The sequence below is a fragment of the Leptonychotes weddellii genome, chromosome 3, assembly GCF_054177405.1.
Source record: "Leptonychotes weddellii isolate Sample4059 chromosome 3, ASM5417740v2, whole genome shotgun sequence".
In the NCBI taxonomy this organism is placed as follows: domain Eukaryota; kingdom Metazoa; phylum Chordata; class Mammalia; order Carnivora; family Phocidae; genus Leptonychotes; species Leptonychotes weddellii.
Genome location: NC_138371.1, coordinates 125,368,891 through 125,386,622, shown reverse-complemented (window position 1 = coordinate 125,386,622; position 17,732 = coordinate 125,368,891). Strand labels below are relative to the sequence as shown.

The 17,732-nt window shown below is 48.0% G+C and overlaps 1 protein-coding gene and 1 non-coding gene across 14 annotated transcripts in view; both read right to left on the bottom strand.

Moving 5' to 3' along the window:
• The window catches only part of LOC115941930 (uncharacterized), a 205,740-nt gene extending 188,858 nt beyond the window's left edge, over positions 1-16,882 (bottom strand). For 3 of the 13 annotated variants that reach the window (XR_014143774.1, XR_014143775.1, XR_014143782.1), the window contains exons 1-3: positions 16,487-16,882; positions 15,596-16,088; positions 11,712-11,839 (exon numbers count right to left, since the gene is read on the bottom strand). Coding sequence is in view for 1 of the 13 variants with exons in the window: in XM_081814948.1 (XP_081671074.1) it covers positions 109-239; positions 3,434-3,520; positions 8,895-9,066; positions 11,712-11,825 (504 nt within the window). In the remaining 12 variants the exon portion in view is untranslated. Of the gene's footprint in view, positions 1-108; positions 9,067-11,300; positions 11,349-11,711; positions 11,840-15,595; positions 16,089-16,486 lie in introns of all 13 variants that reach the window. The other 10 variants (XR_014143785.1, XR_014143784.1, XM_081814948.1 and 7 more) reach the window with 9 other exon arrangements.
• TRNAE-UUC (transfer RNA glutamic acid (anticodon UUC)) lies at positions 16,730-16,801 on the bottom strand. Its single transcript has one exon. It is a non-coding gene; the product is annotated as a tRNA-Glu (tRNA).
• Positions 16,883-17,732: the final 850 nt, after the last annotated feature.

The following is a 17,732-nucleotide window of genomic DNA, read 5'->3' as shown; positions in this document are numbered from 1 at the left end:
AAAGTCAGCAGTAACACCCCCCACCCGTTTGGTCAAACTGAGGTTAAGAGGGGGCATGCCCACACTGGGCAGTAAAATCAGCGGAAATGCTTAGCTTTAAGCCAGTACCTGCTGGGACATGTTTTCCTCAGCTTCCTTGGCCACCCAAGCTTCTCTTTCACTGCCTATCCTTGGCCTTCTCCTAACTCCTTCCAACCTTGATTTTGCCCATGGACACCGATCAGGTGGCACAGCATGATCTGAAGAAAGGATATTTTGAGAGACCCTGAGCAGGCTTATCTACTGCCAGCAGTGTTTTTTTCGTTCCCAGATGGACTCACCCCATTCCCTTTCCTCAGCTTTCCCTGAGGTGTCATTTACTGCAAGACAGAAGCACAGTTCCTTCTGCCTTAGAGAGGGCTCCAGAACTGATGATCTGAGCCTGTCCCTGTGGATTGTTTTCAGGTTATCAGAGACCCCTCGAACATTAAGACTATTTACTGATATCAAAGTGCTTTCAAATGATCTCCATTTCCCTTCCCTCGTTTCCCCTTTGTTGAAAATAGATGATCGTACTGTCCGCAAGTGCTCTAAATGGAAGCAGCCAAGGAAGAAGGTGGGGCGAGTCAACGTATTCGCACAACCAATGTATGTTGAGCACCTGCTCAGGTGCCATCCCAGGCCCTGAGATACATCTGCGAGCAAGACAGATAAGGGGCTGCCTCGCGGAGCTCCCATTTTAGTGGAGGAGACAAACAAGGAAGAAGAGGCGGCACAAGGAAGGAGGGAGAGAGAAGAAGGGGAGGGAGAAGGGAGAGAAGAGAAATTAAACAATTTTGTATTGTGATGAAAGCGCTATGAGGAAAATACAAGGGGAATGGGTCAGGCAGGTCTCTGCCGGGAGATTCCGAGCTGAGGCCTGAATAACACCAAGCCAGTGGTGAGGATAACAAGCTAGAGAAGGGTTCCGGGAGAGGAAACAGTAGGTGCCAGGGCTCTGGGGTGGGAACACCCGGATGTGTTGAGGGGTAAAGGGAAGACCCTCGTGACTCCCGGGAAATAAAGGAGAAGAAGCCTTGAGACAGACTCAGCACAAAGTCCTTCCAGCCCCACAAAAGTTCGTGCATGGAGCTGGAAAGGTGTGCCTGGAGGTCAGGAAAAGAGATGAGAAGCTTAATCTTAACTAATGTCCTTCCTGAGAAGAGAGGAGCTTAAGAAATCTCTGGAAATCTGGCTTCCGCTGAGCCCAATCTCTTCTAGAGAGCATTCTGCCTGTGTTCACACTAGTGTGAGCGGTGCCTGTGGTCACAATGGTAAGTACTGATAACTGACAGTCTCGCTTAGCTTTGGTGTTAAACGTGTCCTGGGTGGCTCAGTCAGTTGAGCTCAGTCAGTTGAGCTTCTGCTTTCTGCTCAGGTCATGATCCCAAAGTCCCGGAATCGAGTCCCACATCAGGCTCCCTGCTCAGCGGGGAGTCTGCTTCTCCCTCTGCCCTTCACCCCACTTGTGCTCTCTCATGCTCTCTCTCAAATAAATAAATAAAATCTTTTAAAAAATGCATCTTCTCCCACCTTCTCTAAAATATGTACCTTCTAGCCAAGCAGAAAGTAAAGCTTCTTCTACTAAGCCTGAATACTTAATAGAACAACTTATTCTAAAAGCAGAGCCTTGAGTCTAAAACAAAAGATTCTTGCTTTGAAACCCTTTCTTTCCTGCGTTTATGACATTGCAGCCCCGAAGGCCTAATCTCAGCCTTGACTGACCCAAAATAGAGGTTTTGATCAGGCCTCTGGGATGACTGAGATGAGCTCATGTGACTCAATTTATATATTTGGGTCTCAGTTTTATCATTGAAATGAACATAAATACTTTAGAGACTAATGTCAGCTCATTGGCAAGTAGACTCTAGAATCTACCTTTTCTCTTTTTTGGTAAATCATGAGGACTTCTGCCTCTCTCTGTGGCATACCTCCCATGGTGGGTCTGTGGTTAGTGATTTATTCATTGCCTGGGCAGCCAAAGGGGATACCATGATGGACAGGATGGCCATAGTACCCGCCTTCAAGACACTAAGCCTAGTAGGGAACACAGATACCGAGCGAGTAATTTCTGGAGTAAGCACCATACAAGAGAGACTCAGGTCCCTTTGGAACAGCCATCCACAATGACCAGGCCTGGGGTTGGAGAAATCAACTCTCCTTGAAGGTCTCATCCGCCTTAAGAAATTTATTCTATCCTCCGAAGATTGTGTTGCTTCGTGATGAATTGAAAAAACTATAGAAGCAACTAGTTTTGCTTTCTATCACCTGCCGGCAGTACACAGTCTCCTGAATCATGGCCCCGCCCCATCTTTCTCTAAATATACTTCAGAGCATGTAACAGAAAGTGATGTGGTGTGGTGGAAAGACCCAGCATTTGGCCCAAGATGATCTGGGCTCAAATCCCAGCTTTGCCTCTGAGAAGTCCCCACACACTCTGAGGATAATAACTCCTCCCCCCCACCACCACCCCCTACCACCCCGCAGGATTATTATGAGGATCCATGTGATCATTTACATGAAAATGCTTTGCAAACTACAGAGCATTATTCTCATGTCAGCTGCTATTTCACAAGTCTTAGCATATTCTGGACTTCAGTTTTCCTGACACTAATATACAGATTCCTGCTATTCTTTTGTGACACCCTTCATTACATGCCCCTCCTTCCATCTTTTGTTTGTGTTCATTTAAAATCCGAGCTATGGTGGCTTTCCCTCTACACCACGTTCGTTGGCTGCTTTTGCCTTTTCTTTCTTGTGATTTTTTTGTAATGGTACAGATAGGATGTTATTTAAAGGTTCATAACCTTCCTGGGTCCTTTTAAGTCACCCTCAAATCCAAACCACCCAGACATCCCCCCATTCCATCCTACCAACTTGGAAAATCAGAAAACTCCTTTTAACCCAGATCAAAATTGCCTCTCTCAGCCTGACGCCAAGGAAGGATCAGCATACCCCTCAGCTTTTCCATGAAATCTATCCCATTTGGCGGTGACCCCAGAAGAACTGTTATGGAAGCCTAGAGGACCAGAATTTCATCGAGAGTCTGACAGGGCAGCTCAGCCAACCCAGTAGCTGTTTTTCTGGGGACATCCCAAAGTTGTCTTGGGTCTCCCAGACACACCTCCCATAGACCTCATCAAACCCAGAAGCTGGGCTTCTGTTTGCTGGCCCGCCACTCTAGACCACTGCCTCAGCCTCCCAGGCAGTTGGAGGCAGGATGGGAGCCAGGTGGAAGCCAACTCACACCTGGTCTAGGAGGCAGGCCATTTCTCCTAGAGCCCCCCAGAGGCAGCTCAAGCGTGAGCTTCCCTTCTTTGTCCAGGCAGGCCACCACTGACCCTGGGGGCAATAGCCAGCAGCGTTATCACCCTCTCTGTTCCTGACAATCACAGGGGGCTTTGCACCAGGTCACCTGGAGTCAAAGCAGGAGAGTCATAATCCTCCACTCGGGAAGGTCCAGAGGTTGCCAGGTAACACAGTGGGCAGAGATTGGGGCGAGCTGCGGAAGGCAAGCAAGGAGAGGCTGTGGATTAATCCAGAGTTTAAGTACAAACACGTGAAAACTCAAGCCCACAGAAAGGAAATGAACATCACTTTTTCCCCCTTCAGTGGAAGAGGTCACTGGATAACGGCAGCTCAGACTCAACTTCTTCATTGGACGTGTCTTGCTGCCAATGACAGTGACCAGGGAAGCCAGCGGGATGGACGACCAAACCCCAGGTTGTTACCGTGAGGAAAGGGGGCAGCTTGGTGATGGCAGCCTGCACACTGCTATGGACGCAGCCCCTTCCACACTGCGTCCACAGCCTGCCTCTCTGGCCGAGGCAGTGTGGGCCCTGGAAACACACACGAAGAGACATACACGGAGGGCATCCCATTAAAAAGGATGCAGCCCTTGGGGCGCCTGGGTGGCTCAGTCGTTAAACGTCTGCCTTCGGCTCAGGTCATGATCCCAGGGTCCTGGGATCGAGCCCCGCATCGGGCTCCCCGCTCGGCGGGAAGCCTGCTTCTCCCTCTCCCGCTCCCCCTGCTTGTGTTCCCTCTCTCTCTGTCTGTCAAATAAATAAATAAAATCTTTAAAAAAAAAAAAAAGGATGCAGCCCTTGAGTGAAGAACCGAAGCACTGAGGGGCTGTGGCCGCATCCCAGCTCTCAGCCTCTGACCTCTGCTTTACCAGGTGACAGACAGCACCTTTCTCTGGAGTGACTTATGAGCAATCCCGGGATAGTGTGCATGTGTTTTCAAACAAAGACACTGGAGCCCTTCAATTCCTGCCCAGGACCCAATCTTCTTTCCTTTTTTAGCCTTCTTCAATCAATCTACCCATCTTCCGTAGTCATTCCCAAGTGTCACCGAATCCTCCGTGTCAGAAACAACTACTGTTTGCTTGAAACACAGGTTCGTTTATATGCGGGAATATGACACATCTTCGAAACAGCAGATCAAGAAGCATTCTAAAAACTAAGCACTGGCAAGAAAACAAAATGTAACTTTATATTGTCCAAAACACTCAACCGGGAAATACCATCATTTGCACTTGCTGCAATCAGAACCATTAATGCACCTCATCTTTCTAATTCTGAGTACTGTTTAAAAATGCGTGCCCTTTAAGTCCCGCAATTAAAGCCTGGAGTGTCTGTTGTTGTTTTGGTGATGACTGCAGAACTGTTTAGGATTTCTTGGAGTTGTTTAAGGGTGGCCTTATTTTCTTTTTCCTTCTCTCTCTCTCTATTTTCTTGGGGGGTGGGGGGGTTGTGCAGTGAGGTGGGGTGGGGTATGGAAATATTGACCCACGAGGATTTACTTAAATCCTCCTTGGTTATAGGCCTCCAAAGACAAAGCCATATCCATGGCAACCACAGGCGACCCAGCAGAAGAGAGAGCACATGAGACACAGAGCATAATAGCTTTGTTTACTGATGACTAAGGTCTTGAAAGCACTACTGTACATTCCAACTCCCGGCTCAGGGCAGGACTCCAGGTTATCCTTGTCCTCCAGACCCAGCAATCTATAATCAGAGACACAGAGAGGAAAAGAAGCCCTTTTCCCAGCCCTCAAATATTTCTCCTCCCTCGGAGGGAGGACGGTGCCCCTTCTCACAAGCCTCCAGATAGATGATCCTGCGGGAAAGGAAATGGTGGGCAACCCGAGAAGGAGGCAGAAGTAGGGCAAGCTGTGGGGGTGGGGTGTGGGCCGCACCTGCCAGAGCCCTCATGGCTCTGGGGCTTCCCCACCCAGCTGGGCATGCTCTGAGGCAGTCCCTATAGGAACAGCCTCGTGCAGAGCCTACCTCCAGAGGTAGAGGCACGTACAGCAGACCCGGGCCCTACAACAGCCCGGGTCACACTGGAGCTTGGTTCACAACGAAGCGTCTTGTGATTTACCCTCTGACCCCCTTCTTGCACTGACACGACTAATTCCATCCGTCCTTCTCATGTGTCAAGAAAAATCTGGTAAGCACACCAACCCGAGTAAGTATGGTGGGCACCAAGCACCTCCCCCATTTCTGACACATGAGCACAAAACAAGAACTCACACAGCTCTCACCAAACTCCTGCATGAGAACAATCACGCCCCGGGCTCAGCAAGAGCTCTCAGGTGATAGTCGCACTGTCCCTCCTAAAAGTGCGTTCACCAGCATAGAAAGAACTCTGACCCAAAGTGCTTTCATTTAAACCTAAGACACACCGGAGCCCTCCACGGGAAGATTCCAGTTGCCCGGATCTGGGAGGAGTGGAAGCAGTGGAAGGTGGGAAGTAGCACAAAGGGCAGCAATCAACAGTGCCCCTATTCCCCCAGGGTCTCCCAGCAAACGAGAAAGACCAGCCCGATGGCACCGAAACTGCAGGAAGCTTCCACGGAGGAGAAGAGGGGACAAAGCAAGGCCTTCCTTGGCGGCCGCTTGGGGCGTTTATCTGTTTTCTATGTTGGGCTTCTACCTACACATTCATTTGAAATTTTTTTTTAAAGTTCCAGCAGTGAGGGACGCCTGGGTAGCTCAGTCGGTTAAGCGTCTGCCTTCGGCTCGGGCCATGTTGCAGAGTCCTGGGGTCAAGTCCTGCGTCGGTCTCGAGCCTGTTTCTCTCTGCCTGCCACCCGTCCTGCTTGTGTGCGCTCTCTCTGACAAATGAATAAAATGTTTTTAAACATTAAAAAAAAAAATAAAGTTCCAGCAGTTAAAAGTTTGAAAATCATAGCTCTGGAGACCAGAGAAGGGGGTGGAGAGCAGGAGGAAAGAGAGAAGGCTAAGAATCTGGGAGTGCCTCCTGGGCACTTTGCGTGTTTACTTAGCCATCCTCATGTTGACCTTATCACGTAGGCACTGCGTTTTCTATTGCTTTTCAGATGAAGAACTAGGATTTAAAGAAAATACAGAATTTGCCCCTAAGGTCACACATCGGCAGAATCGATTCCGAGTCTGTCGAACTTGAAGCTATGCTCCCAGGGCTGCTTGATTCCCCTCACCCGCCCCCCAGCTTTATTTCTCTGTAAATCTCGTAGCTATTTGTCTTTGCTTTCAGATGACGAAGGTTACACGGTCTGGGACAGCTTTGCCAAGAAATTCAAAATATTCGGGGACCCACTAACGTCCCAGCAGGCCCCGAGTTGAAGCAGTCACTGTGACCGAACCTTGGAGGCCAGATTGATTCTAAATTCTGAAAGCTCCAGGCTGAAAAGTAGGGCCCTGCCTGTTTCTTGTCAGAATGTCCTGGGGACTCTTTGTTTTAGATCCCAGTGATCTGAAGATGTGTAGGCTGCTCCATTTTTACCATCACAGAGAGAGAACTTCGTAGAATTGCTAGGAAATAGAGCCAGCTCTCTACGTCCGGGGAATTTTCCAGTGTGTTCTTGCCAGAGAGGGAGCCTGAGCTCCCGTTACAGGGTGAAGCGAAAGGGATTTGCCAAGCACTCCATTCAGAGCTGTGTGCCGGGCAACCACTCGCTGTGGGGGACCAGCTTTTGTGCTTCCAAAAGGCTCGTGGAAGTAGCCAAGGTTCCCTGACCAGAAATGTTGGCTTTTGCAAAGTTTTGGCTGGTTGAGAATCTCGCCCAAAAAGGTTTGGTCTAGCTTCAGCATCCGGGGCAGGCAGAACCAGTGAAGCAACACTGTCTCGAGGGCAAGGCCTTCTGCTTGGCATCTGGTCGCTGAGGTCATTTTACTCATCAGTGGCTGGTGGCCCAAGCAGAGGCTGGTGCACGAATTCATGACATGAACTTAAGAAAGAATCCTCCGTTGGCTGCACACTTGATCCCTCAGAGTTGTTGCACTTGTTTGACCCAACTCAGCCCTGGGCATTGGGCAAGTCAGTGGTGAGGAAAGGAACTCGAGTGTCCACACTGGAATTCAGCTGCAACGCCAGGGACAGACATCTACACCAAGCCATTGAAAAGTCAACAACAATGACGACAACAACAACAAAACAAAAAATAACCCCACACAACCAACGCTAGCAACATCCCTTCCCCCAACCTAACCCCAAAAAGTGTTCAAGGAAAATACAAGTGTTGCTTCCTTGGTCTGGTGGTGGAAAGGTAGAACCGCGTTTTTCACTTCCGGTGTCTCTGCACGCACTCTACCCTCTACTTGTAAGCCCGTTACCCCCCACTGACCAGCATCTACATTTACCTCCGGGTCACAGATCTAGAGATGGTGGCAGACTTGCAATCGGTGCGTTCAATCTACATAATCCCCTGGCTCCTTATGTTTATCCTTCTCACTTACCTTCTTTTAACTTTTCTTTTTTTTTAAGATTTTTTATTTATTTATTTGAGAGAGAGAGTATGAGCAGGGGGAGGGGCATAGGGAGAAACAGACGCCCCCACTGAGCAGGGACCCTGGGATCCTGACCTGAGCCGGAGGCAAATGCTTAACCAACTGAGCCACCCAGGCACCCTTCTTTAAACTTATTTTGAAATAGTTATAGACTCACCAGAAGTTGCAAAACATTTCAAATTGAATCATAATTTACCTGAGGGAAGAGCTGTAGACTTACTTGCTCTGTCTCCCTTTCCTAGAAGTCTCTTGGCCCTGTGGCGGACACCACCTGAGCAAAGGAGTAATTGGATAGGAGACCGGAAATTTATGAACCCTTGGGGTCTAACTTTCTTGGAAGCAGAATGACTTTCTATGTATATACGCATATGCATAGAGATATACTTATATCATGTCATCAGAAGATCAAGTTTAAAAGGTAGAGAGCTCTCTTTAAATATCCAAGTTTTGGGGCGCCTGGGTGGCTCAGTCGTTAAGCGTCTGCCTTCGGCTCAGGTCAGGATCTCAGGGTCCTGGGATCGAGCCCCGCACAGGCCTCCCTGCTCCGCGGGAAGCCTGCTTCTCCCTCTCCCACTCCCCCTGCTTGTGTTCCCTCTCTCGCTGTGTCTCTCTCTGTCAAATAAATAAATAAAATCTTAATAAATAAATAAATATCCAAGTTTTTCATTATGTTTTTATCATTGCGGAGCCTCATAGGGAATGAATTCTATTTTCCCTTTTTATTGTCGTATTTGTGACACCTGACACTGGCCTCTTTCCAGCTTGTGAAAATACCAGTTGTTTCTGCTAACCCTCAGATAAGAACTCAAATAGAAATTCATTTTGATAAATCTCCCCGGGGCCTTCCACATCCAGCGAAGGAGTAATGGATCAAAATTCAACCTGAAAATAATTTTAAAAGGAAAAAACGACTTTGATTTTCATTTGCAACAGAGCAAAAAGGCAAGGCAGCGCCCTGACAAGAGGAAGTTACCAGATAAAGAAAATCTAACGAGATCCAAGTTGTGTGCTTAAACAGTCTTTAAACTCTGGAGAAGAGCCTCTCGTGAAGGGTTACCGGATAACTGGTTTACTCAAAGACTCTCACATACAACTCACCTGGCATTTCCTGTGTGAGGCCTAGGGCATCCAGGTTTTGTTTCTGGATGAGAAGATGGACTGCCCACCCCACCCTGGGGGAGGACATGGGGGGCTGGTGTAGCAGGGCCTGGAGCCTTGTCCCTTCACTGCCCGCACTGCCCACTGAAGGGGTCAGCCCGGAACCCCGAGTCTGGAAGGTAAGAAGAGCAAGTAAAGGCTGACAGAAGGTTGGACGGCCCTGAACTCTCCTTGTGCTGGGGGGTGGGGAGGTGGACTGAGAGCCCAAGAAAGGACCTTTCCTAACACTCAACATAGACTACCAAGATGTATAGATATATTTCAGGGAAAAATGTTTGTGACTATAAAAGCAATATATACTCATTTCAAAGAAGTTGGAAAGTTAAAATAAGCATAAAAGGACAAAAATCTCTTGTAATTCTACCATCCAGAAATAGCCACCGTTAACTTTTTAGTATATTTCTTTCCAGTTTTTATGTGTGTGTGTTTACTTATATAAACATATTAATATGGGATACAAAGTTGGACCCACACTACACATATAGTTTGGGATCCTGCTTTCTTCTGTATCCTAAAATAATCTTGACTGTAAATAACACCAGCTGTACAATATTCCATCATATGGATATACCATTTGTTCATTCATTCTCCTATTTTTATCATTTTATTGCTTCCCACATTTTTAATGATAGATGATGCTGTAAGGAAAAATATCCTTGCTCATAAATCTATCCTCGTTCATAAATCTATTTCTTTGCTCTTCTCTGATTCTTCCCTCAAAGTTGATTTCTGGAAGTAGAATTACCAGGTGAAAGGAAGAACCATGTTTTTGGCTCTTGCTGTGTGTTATATGCTAAGCGGCATTGCATGAAATTTGCACAACTCACCTTTCCCGTGTGTCCCACAATCACACACAAAGTGTGTGCAAGAAGCTATGTGCCAACACGAACGTGCCCAACTTACAAAATAATTAGTGGCACAGGGGCTTTGACTGATTCCTCACATAGTGTAGCAAGATCAGAAGGGATGGGGAAATCTGCAAGACTTATAAAAAATAACCTAACAAGGACCGCAGTAGTACCTTTGCGCAAATTAGGAAAGTCACATCTTCCTCAAGACACTTTGCTGCCATCTGCCAGAAAATCATCACCCGAAACATCAAATCTATGCCGGCTGCAATGGAACCAGAGGCCCATGGAACTGTGCAGGGCACAGTTGGTGCTCCTGAGAGGTCTGTCACAGCAGGTCAGCTACGCAACAGAACCCCAGCCATGCTCCCATGCACACGCTCCTCCATCTCCTCCCTTCCTACCACCGGCTGCCTGCAACAGCCTGCCCGCCCCCCCACCATCCACAAGAAAACCCTCAGTCTCCTATTTGCCTGAAAATGACAATCGCCCCCTAGGCATCTGCTAGGTGTCTGGAACCCCCTCAATGGCCTGCGCTCTTATGTTGCTCCATTTAGAGGTCCCGGCCTCGAATTTGTCAAAGGAGACAAATCTCATTCTCTCTGCCCCACTTCCCCATCTCTCTTGGGGACGCTTATCATCTTGGGGTTGTCAACAAATCATCCCTTCCCTTCACACCCCACCGCTGAGCTGTTGCCAGCTCCTGATTATTCCTCCTTTCCTTCCCTCCTTGCACCACTCTCTCTGCCTCCCTTGAATCCATTAACCCCAATCAGGACATTAACAAGCACAGGTTATGGAAAATTACTCCGGCTTCTGATAACTGTCAGGTTCACTGTCTCCACCTCCACTCAATGAACACATTTGATGCTTACAAAATCTCCTACCTTCCTCTCCATTCCCCCACTTCCAATTTGTCTATATTAGAGCTTAGAATGGAAAATAGCACTAGACCAGAAAGCACCCAGAGGCAAGAAATAAATGGTGGGGGTCACTGCCTTTGGCAAACAGATTCGCTAAGTTTATACACAGTGAGAAGGTCAGGGTGGAAGGTGATGCACCCAGACTCCTGCAGATGTCAGCCAATGTAGCCAAGACCCACTGGGGGTGGGGGTACGGGGCAGGGGAAGCTCCCCAGGTCCACTCTCAAATGCTGCCAGATCTGGACAAATTCCTTACAAGGCCTCCATTTTCCACATGCAATTCTGTAACTTTTGCTTTTGAGCTTCCAGTGGAAATCCTAATGCAGGTGACGTTCCTCAAACTAACCTGGGGTTCTGATGAAGCACCAAACACACCCCAAAGGCCCACTGTTTCCATTTGAAAATCAGAGCCCGGGGCTGTGAGGCAGCCAGCCAAAGAGCGTGGGCCTCGGAGAAAGACTGCTATTCCCCACAGCCCCTCCATACCCCTCTTTTTGGAACTTCCCCTTGGGAAGTCTGGAGAGAAGCTGGGAGGGCAGCCAGAGCCAGGGTGAGCTGCTGTCCCAAGCACTTACCCATGTTTTGGCAGTTTGTGGCAATAACCAATCCTCTCTCCTCTGTATCTAATGAGGAGAAAATTAGAAAAAAAAAAAAAAAAATGATGCATAGTAAAGAATTTGAACTTGCCCGGAAAGAGGTCTGACCTTTGCCCTCAGCCTCTGGGAAGTAATCTATGTCATACCTGATAGGAGTATCTTTCCTTAGGACAGGTGTTGGACACACCTGATAGTTTTAGGGGCGAGCTGGCCATGTCAGAAAGACCATGTGATTTAGGGTCAGGGCTCTGGGTCGCTTGTTATCAGTCAACCTAGAGACTGAGTTCAACCACGTGGGTGATCAATCAATCATGCCTACATAATAAAGCCCCAATAAAAACTAAGATGAGCTTCTCTGGTGGGCAATATTCAATGCATATTGTCACATACCAATACTGGGAGGTTAATGCATCCTGATTCCATGGAGAGAGAAGGCAATGGAAGTTTGGCATTTGGAACACTCCAGACTCTGCCCTCTGTGTCTCTTCCTTTGAATGATTTCATTCTGCATCCTTACCCTGTAATAAACCATAACAGCTTTCAGTGAGTTCTGTGGGTCCTTCTAGCAGAGCATCAAACCTGAGGGTGGTTTTGGCAAGCCCCCCAAACTCGCAGTCGGTGTCCAAAGTGAGGGCAGACTTGGCAACTGCGCCTTCAAACTCTGCAGTTTGGTTAACTTTGGGCAAATGGGCTGAAAACAAAGTATGATGTGATCTGGGTTACCCCAAAAGGAAACTTTATTTTATGACAAAAGTGCCAAATTCTGAAAATGAGGTTATAAAGCCATCTCGCGAGACCTGCCAAAACATTCTCCTCTTCGAACAAAAGTGTGGTCAGTTCCGACCACAAGCAGAGGGCCAGGCCCTCGAATCCGGGGAGTCTCATCCTGGGGTGGAACTGTCTCCATGCTTAACCCTCCAGAGGTTTCCCATCACACTGAGAATGAAATCCAAGTTTCTTAGCTGATGTGTGTGTGTGTGCGTGTGCGTGTGTGTGTGTGTGTGTGTGATTCCCCAACTAAACTGTCAATCTAGATCAGTGGTCATCACATCATAGGCACACTATAAATGTTGGCTGAATAAATGAATGGCTCGAAAAAAGGGAATATAAAAATGTTTATTTTGCCAGCAAGATTTTATTTCTGGCTTATCTTTTCATTATTATTTTTTTATTGGGATATAACTCACATACCATAAAATTCAGTCTTTCACAACTGAGAGGTTTCTCGTACATTCACAAAATGGTGTGACCATCACCACTATTTAATTTATCTGGCTTACTTTGAATCCCTGTTCCTCCTTCCTCTCCCCCATGGGATTCTGACGAGGGCTGCCAACCACAACACCCCATGCACATCAACCATCAGGAGGGCACGGGGCCCAGGTGAGGCCGAATTCCTCCCCAGCACTTTCCAACAGAAACTAAGAAAGGCCTTCTGTCTCCGCTGGGGAAGCTGTGCAGAATGAACATGGAGCTGGCAGGGCCCAGATCCCTTGCCGTGTGGAAGCAGCTTGCCCATGAGAGATGAGAATAAATCTGACAGAGAGGGAGAGAGAGAGAGAACACTGGGCTGGTGGTTCTTGAGGCCAATCCCACTACCCCCACTTCCCACAGTTCGGTTACATAAGCTAATGATTCCCTTGGGCCCTAACTAGTTCCAGTGACTTTCTGTAACTTGGAGCCTCAGGTGTTCCTCAGGACAATACAGTCCTTGTCCAGCTCACACCTTCCCTCAACACACATTTATTAAGTATTTACCGTGTGCAGGGCCCTGGCCTTGGAGCACATAATCCTGGGGCGCCATGGCAGGTGTGGGGAATGCAATGAGAGAGAAACGTGCAGAGCCAAGCATGTCACCTGTCAGTGGGGCAAGGCAGACCTTTGGAGGAAATGACATCTAAGAAAAGGCCTGAAGTTAGGAATAAGTATCAGAAGGCGGGTACACAGGACACTAAGGGGCATCAGAAGAGGTTCCCGGTGGCAGGAAAGGTAGGGGAAGCTCCAAGAAGGACATGACACTTGAAGTAAGCCTTAAAGGATGGGCAAGACGCAGATATTTAGAGAAAGGGCACAAGAGCATTTCACAGAGGAAACATGGAGTGAAGGCAGATACAGGACCCAGGGAGAAATTAACGGGAATCTGGGAGGCACAGAGGGAAGAGGTAGGAATTACGCTGCAAAGGTGGGTTGGGAGCTCACAGTAGGCGAAGCCCCGCGGGTGTAGGCCCAGGGCAGCTGCGTGCTCAGCTCTGAGCTATGTGACAAGCAACAGAATGTGAGATGAAGAGATGGGTGTGTTGGGGACAGAGAAACCAGTTTGGCGCCTATTCCGACAGCCCACGGAGCAAGACGATCTGACCCAGCAGCAGGGGAAATCGATGCCAACATACGTGGGCACCACTGAAAAGGTAGAAATGATCAGATGTAACGTTGTGATGGGAAGTAGAGGAGAAAGAGGAACCAAACGTGATAACCACGGTGATACTCGCACTAAGGGTGAGGGCCACTAGTGGCCACCAGCCCCGCCCTGGGCCAAGCCCTTTGCGTGCACTTTCAGATCTCATCTCCACAATGCCATGACGCGGGTCCTATTATCACCCCCCTTCTAGAGTCCAGGGAACTGAGGAACCGATGAAGTAATTTGCATCAACACCACCTGAATGACACTTGAAGGAATCAAGCAGAGGCTTGGTAAAGGACGAGGTCATTTTTGCATAGACTGAGTGTAAGTTGCCCATCTGGGGGAAGCCCAGCCTTGAACTTCGGTTTGACGTGTCCTTGCCAGACGGCAATAGCCTACGTTTTCTTCATGAGTACACAACAAAGGGCAAAATCCCAGGGTTTCTTAAATGGGGATACATTATTTTGACCGCTCCCCCCATCTACCGTGCCTGTCACTCTTATTTATCCGATAAGCTTTGTTTTTCACAAAGCAATGTGCCGTGATTACCCAGGACCCTGTGGTCTTCTAGGTGTTTGCAAATTGATTTTTTGATTATTTGTTCCAGTGATTTTCCAAGTATTCAGTGTTTTTCCAAGTTATTCAGCTTTACAACGTGGGTGTGTTAAATTTTGTATTTGCCTTCCCTTTCCTGTATTAAGTTTTAATGCTGTGATTATTTAAGATACTTTTTGCATGCAGCTTATATCTCTGAGGGAACATAGTTACAAATCTCTAGGACTATAAATACACACGTGCATGGGCATACAGCAATCTTCATGCACACTCCCTCAGACTTTATGACCATATGCAAAAATGGAAGCATATCGAGAACCTGTGACTAGTTCAAATATCCCAAATAAAGATCCTCACTGCCTAGAAATGTTTATATGGTGAATTAAAAAAAAAAAACTCAAAATTTGTTATGACTATATTCATGTAGCTATTCGGTGAACACTGACCAAAAGCCAGATACAACAAAATTTTAAAATTCATGTTTTCTGCACCCAAGCCCCTTCCCTGAAGCCAGGATTTGGAGAGAGTGGTGTCTGGCCAGGACACCATGCAGAGACTCCATTTTTTATGGGTAAATCGAAAGTCCAATACCAAGGAATCAGAGGAATAAAATCCCAGACCCATGACTTCATGACTAAAATGAGGGGCTCAATTAAATAACTGCTAAGTACCTTTGCAGCTCAAATAGTCATTGAATCTTAAGACTGATTATGAGAATGATTAATAAAAATTATGGCAAAATGTTTTGCAAAAATGCAAGGCTATGAGAATGCCGAATATAACTCAACCATTTCCCCAAAAAGTTAAACTCTTTCATTTTCTTAAGCATGTCTTTAGAAATATCTACTATGCTCTGAGTCTCAAGTATCATAGGCATCTAAAGAAAGATTTGTCAAATCCGTGAGCCCCAAAATCTATTTTATGAAAATGAATTATTCATAGGCTGAGTACATTTGACAGCCTTCATGTGAATAGAACTCACCTGCTAGATAAAAGCAAATTTTGAATGAAACAAATAAACAAAAAAAACACAACTCCTCACTGGCAGCCCGCTCTATCAGCGACCCTCCCTCCCCTTCTCCATTTAGACCCAGGAGCCCCAGGACTGACTGCATTATTCTTTGTTTCCCTAAACTCTAAATAAACCTGCAATAGTCCCTTTATTAAATTCTCTGCTAAGAATCTGTCATCAGTTTCCTACTGGGCCCCTGGCTGATAGAGGCATAATAATATTATCTAACAACAAAATAAGGATTAAATTGAAAAAGGTACATAAAGCATTTAGCCTGGTTCATAGCAAGTGCTCAATAAATATTACCTATTGTTATGATGATTGGGCTTTTTATCTTCTTATCAGTTCTGTCCTACTTGATTCCATAAATGCAGATTATCAGCTGACGATAAATTTCTCCTCCAAGCCCTTTATTAGGGATTTTGAATAAATGTGTATTTTCCGCCTAGTAATTTTCTCATGAAGGATGACATTTTGTTTTGCGACCCTTAGAATCCCAAAGGCCTTTTAAAGGAGAGCAAATTTCAAAGTCACAGGGACACCAAGTCTTTTTCACGGTCATGTCTCAGTGTTGGTGGCAGTCTGGGAACAACCGGGGAAGCTTCCAAAAATTCAACACCAGTGGGAAAGGAGTGTGGCTTCTGAACGCCTTGAGGATTTTCCTAATGGCAAATGTTTGGAGCGATAAGCAAGATAAACGATTACAGCCGAGGAAACACTTCTTGGGGTAACAGTTGGAAGCCGTCTTGTGACACATCGACGCTAAGATTCCTAATTCTAGTTCAGCATATCATGGGTTCTAGAAGTTTTAAAAACAGAATGTGTCAAATACATGTTGGGGCTGGAGAAGGAAGTGGTGTTCCCGGCCCGTGCCTCGCTCCTCGATAGTTACAATAACCGAAGTTCCCCTTCTTCCCTCCCCTCCCCACAGAACGGGTTTAGTGAGCTCGCCCGACGGCTAACCCCACAGACCGGACGCGGAGCTACTCTGCCCTTAATAATACGTCTTTTCTGGCAATCTTGCTGTCCTCAATAAAATGGCTTTAGGCAACTTAAAAGCCTTATAATGTCCCCACATGCGTCTTTTCTTTTTCTTTCAAAGAAGGGCACCGTTCGGTCACCCGCTCCATAGCCACAGAACAAGGAGCAATTACATCAGTAGTACCAGCCGAACAGGTATTTTAGGGCCGGACCCACCTTCTTCACTCGGATTCCATCCCCTATTTCAAAAGCTAACTTGCTCACTGTCGGAGCTACTGCCTTTCCGCCTGCTTCCGCCAGCCGCGCCGGGTTTGGGGCGGGACGCCCGGATTCCCTTCAGGCCCAAGCTTCCCTGCTGCTCTGAAATTGGGTTATAGGTTTTTCTAAAAACACCAGCCTTCTGGTTGAGGAGCCGAGGAGGGCCTGAATCGGCTTTTCTTTTTCCTAAAAGATTCGGTGTTCCCACACCGGGAGTCGAACCCGGGCCGCCTGGGTGAAAACCAGGAATCCTAACCGCTAGACCATGTGGGAGACAACGGAGGATGTCGTAAGCCTTGATAAATTGAGTCGTTCCCAGCGGCTTCCGCCCGCCGCCTCCCCTGTCCTCCGGCGTCAGACCTGCTTCTGCTTCTGCGCCTGCGGGGATCCTGTGGCGCCCTTAACCCCTTCCGGGGCCCCGCTCTGCTCAGCTCCTTGCCAAGGGCCGCCGAATCTTTCCACCCTCGCGTCCTTTGTGAGCTCATCCAGTCCCCTGGTTCTAGACACCACGTCTCCACCCGAGTAGATTGGATGAGTCATTGTTCCTAATTCCGCACAGGAAGTCCCGCAGAGTGCGAAAGGACTGGTGTTGAGGGTTAGACTCGGGAAGAAGAAACCGGTGCCGTGGGGAGTCTCACGCCGCCACAGCGGAGGCCAGCCTGGAGCGGGTGTCCCAGCCGCGGAGCAGCCGCTCGGAGCCCGCCGCGCCCGGCCTCCGCCCCGCCGGGGCCTCCGCGTCTGGACCCGCTGCGCGCCGGCGCCCCCGGGCCGGGCTCTGCCCGCCTGCCGCCCCGCGTCGCCTCGCCGCGCGGCTCGCGCTGGGCCCGGCCCTCGCCCCCGGCCCCGCCCGGCCCGGGAAAGTTTCTCTTTCTTCTCCAGAAACGAGAGCGGGGGCTGCCTGGAAGCCCGCAGCATTCTAGGTTCTGTTGACTCAACGGCAAAAGGCAGGATCTGTGTCACCCGAAGTAGGCGATGGTGGTTTGTAAAAGTAGCTTATAAACCTGGAGCAAGCCCCCTCCTGCAAGCAGTGTTGGTGGTGGAAATTCTTTGTGGTTTCCAAACCCGTCCTGGGGTTGAAGGAGCATTTCATTGGGAGCAGTTTATGCCTTAGCGATCTACTGTTTGGATTAGGCAAGTACAAAGAGTCAGTTATTCGGGATAGCCAGGGTGGGAGAGCTATGGTTCTGGTGTCCTCGTTGTGGCT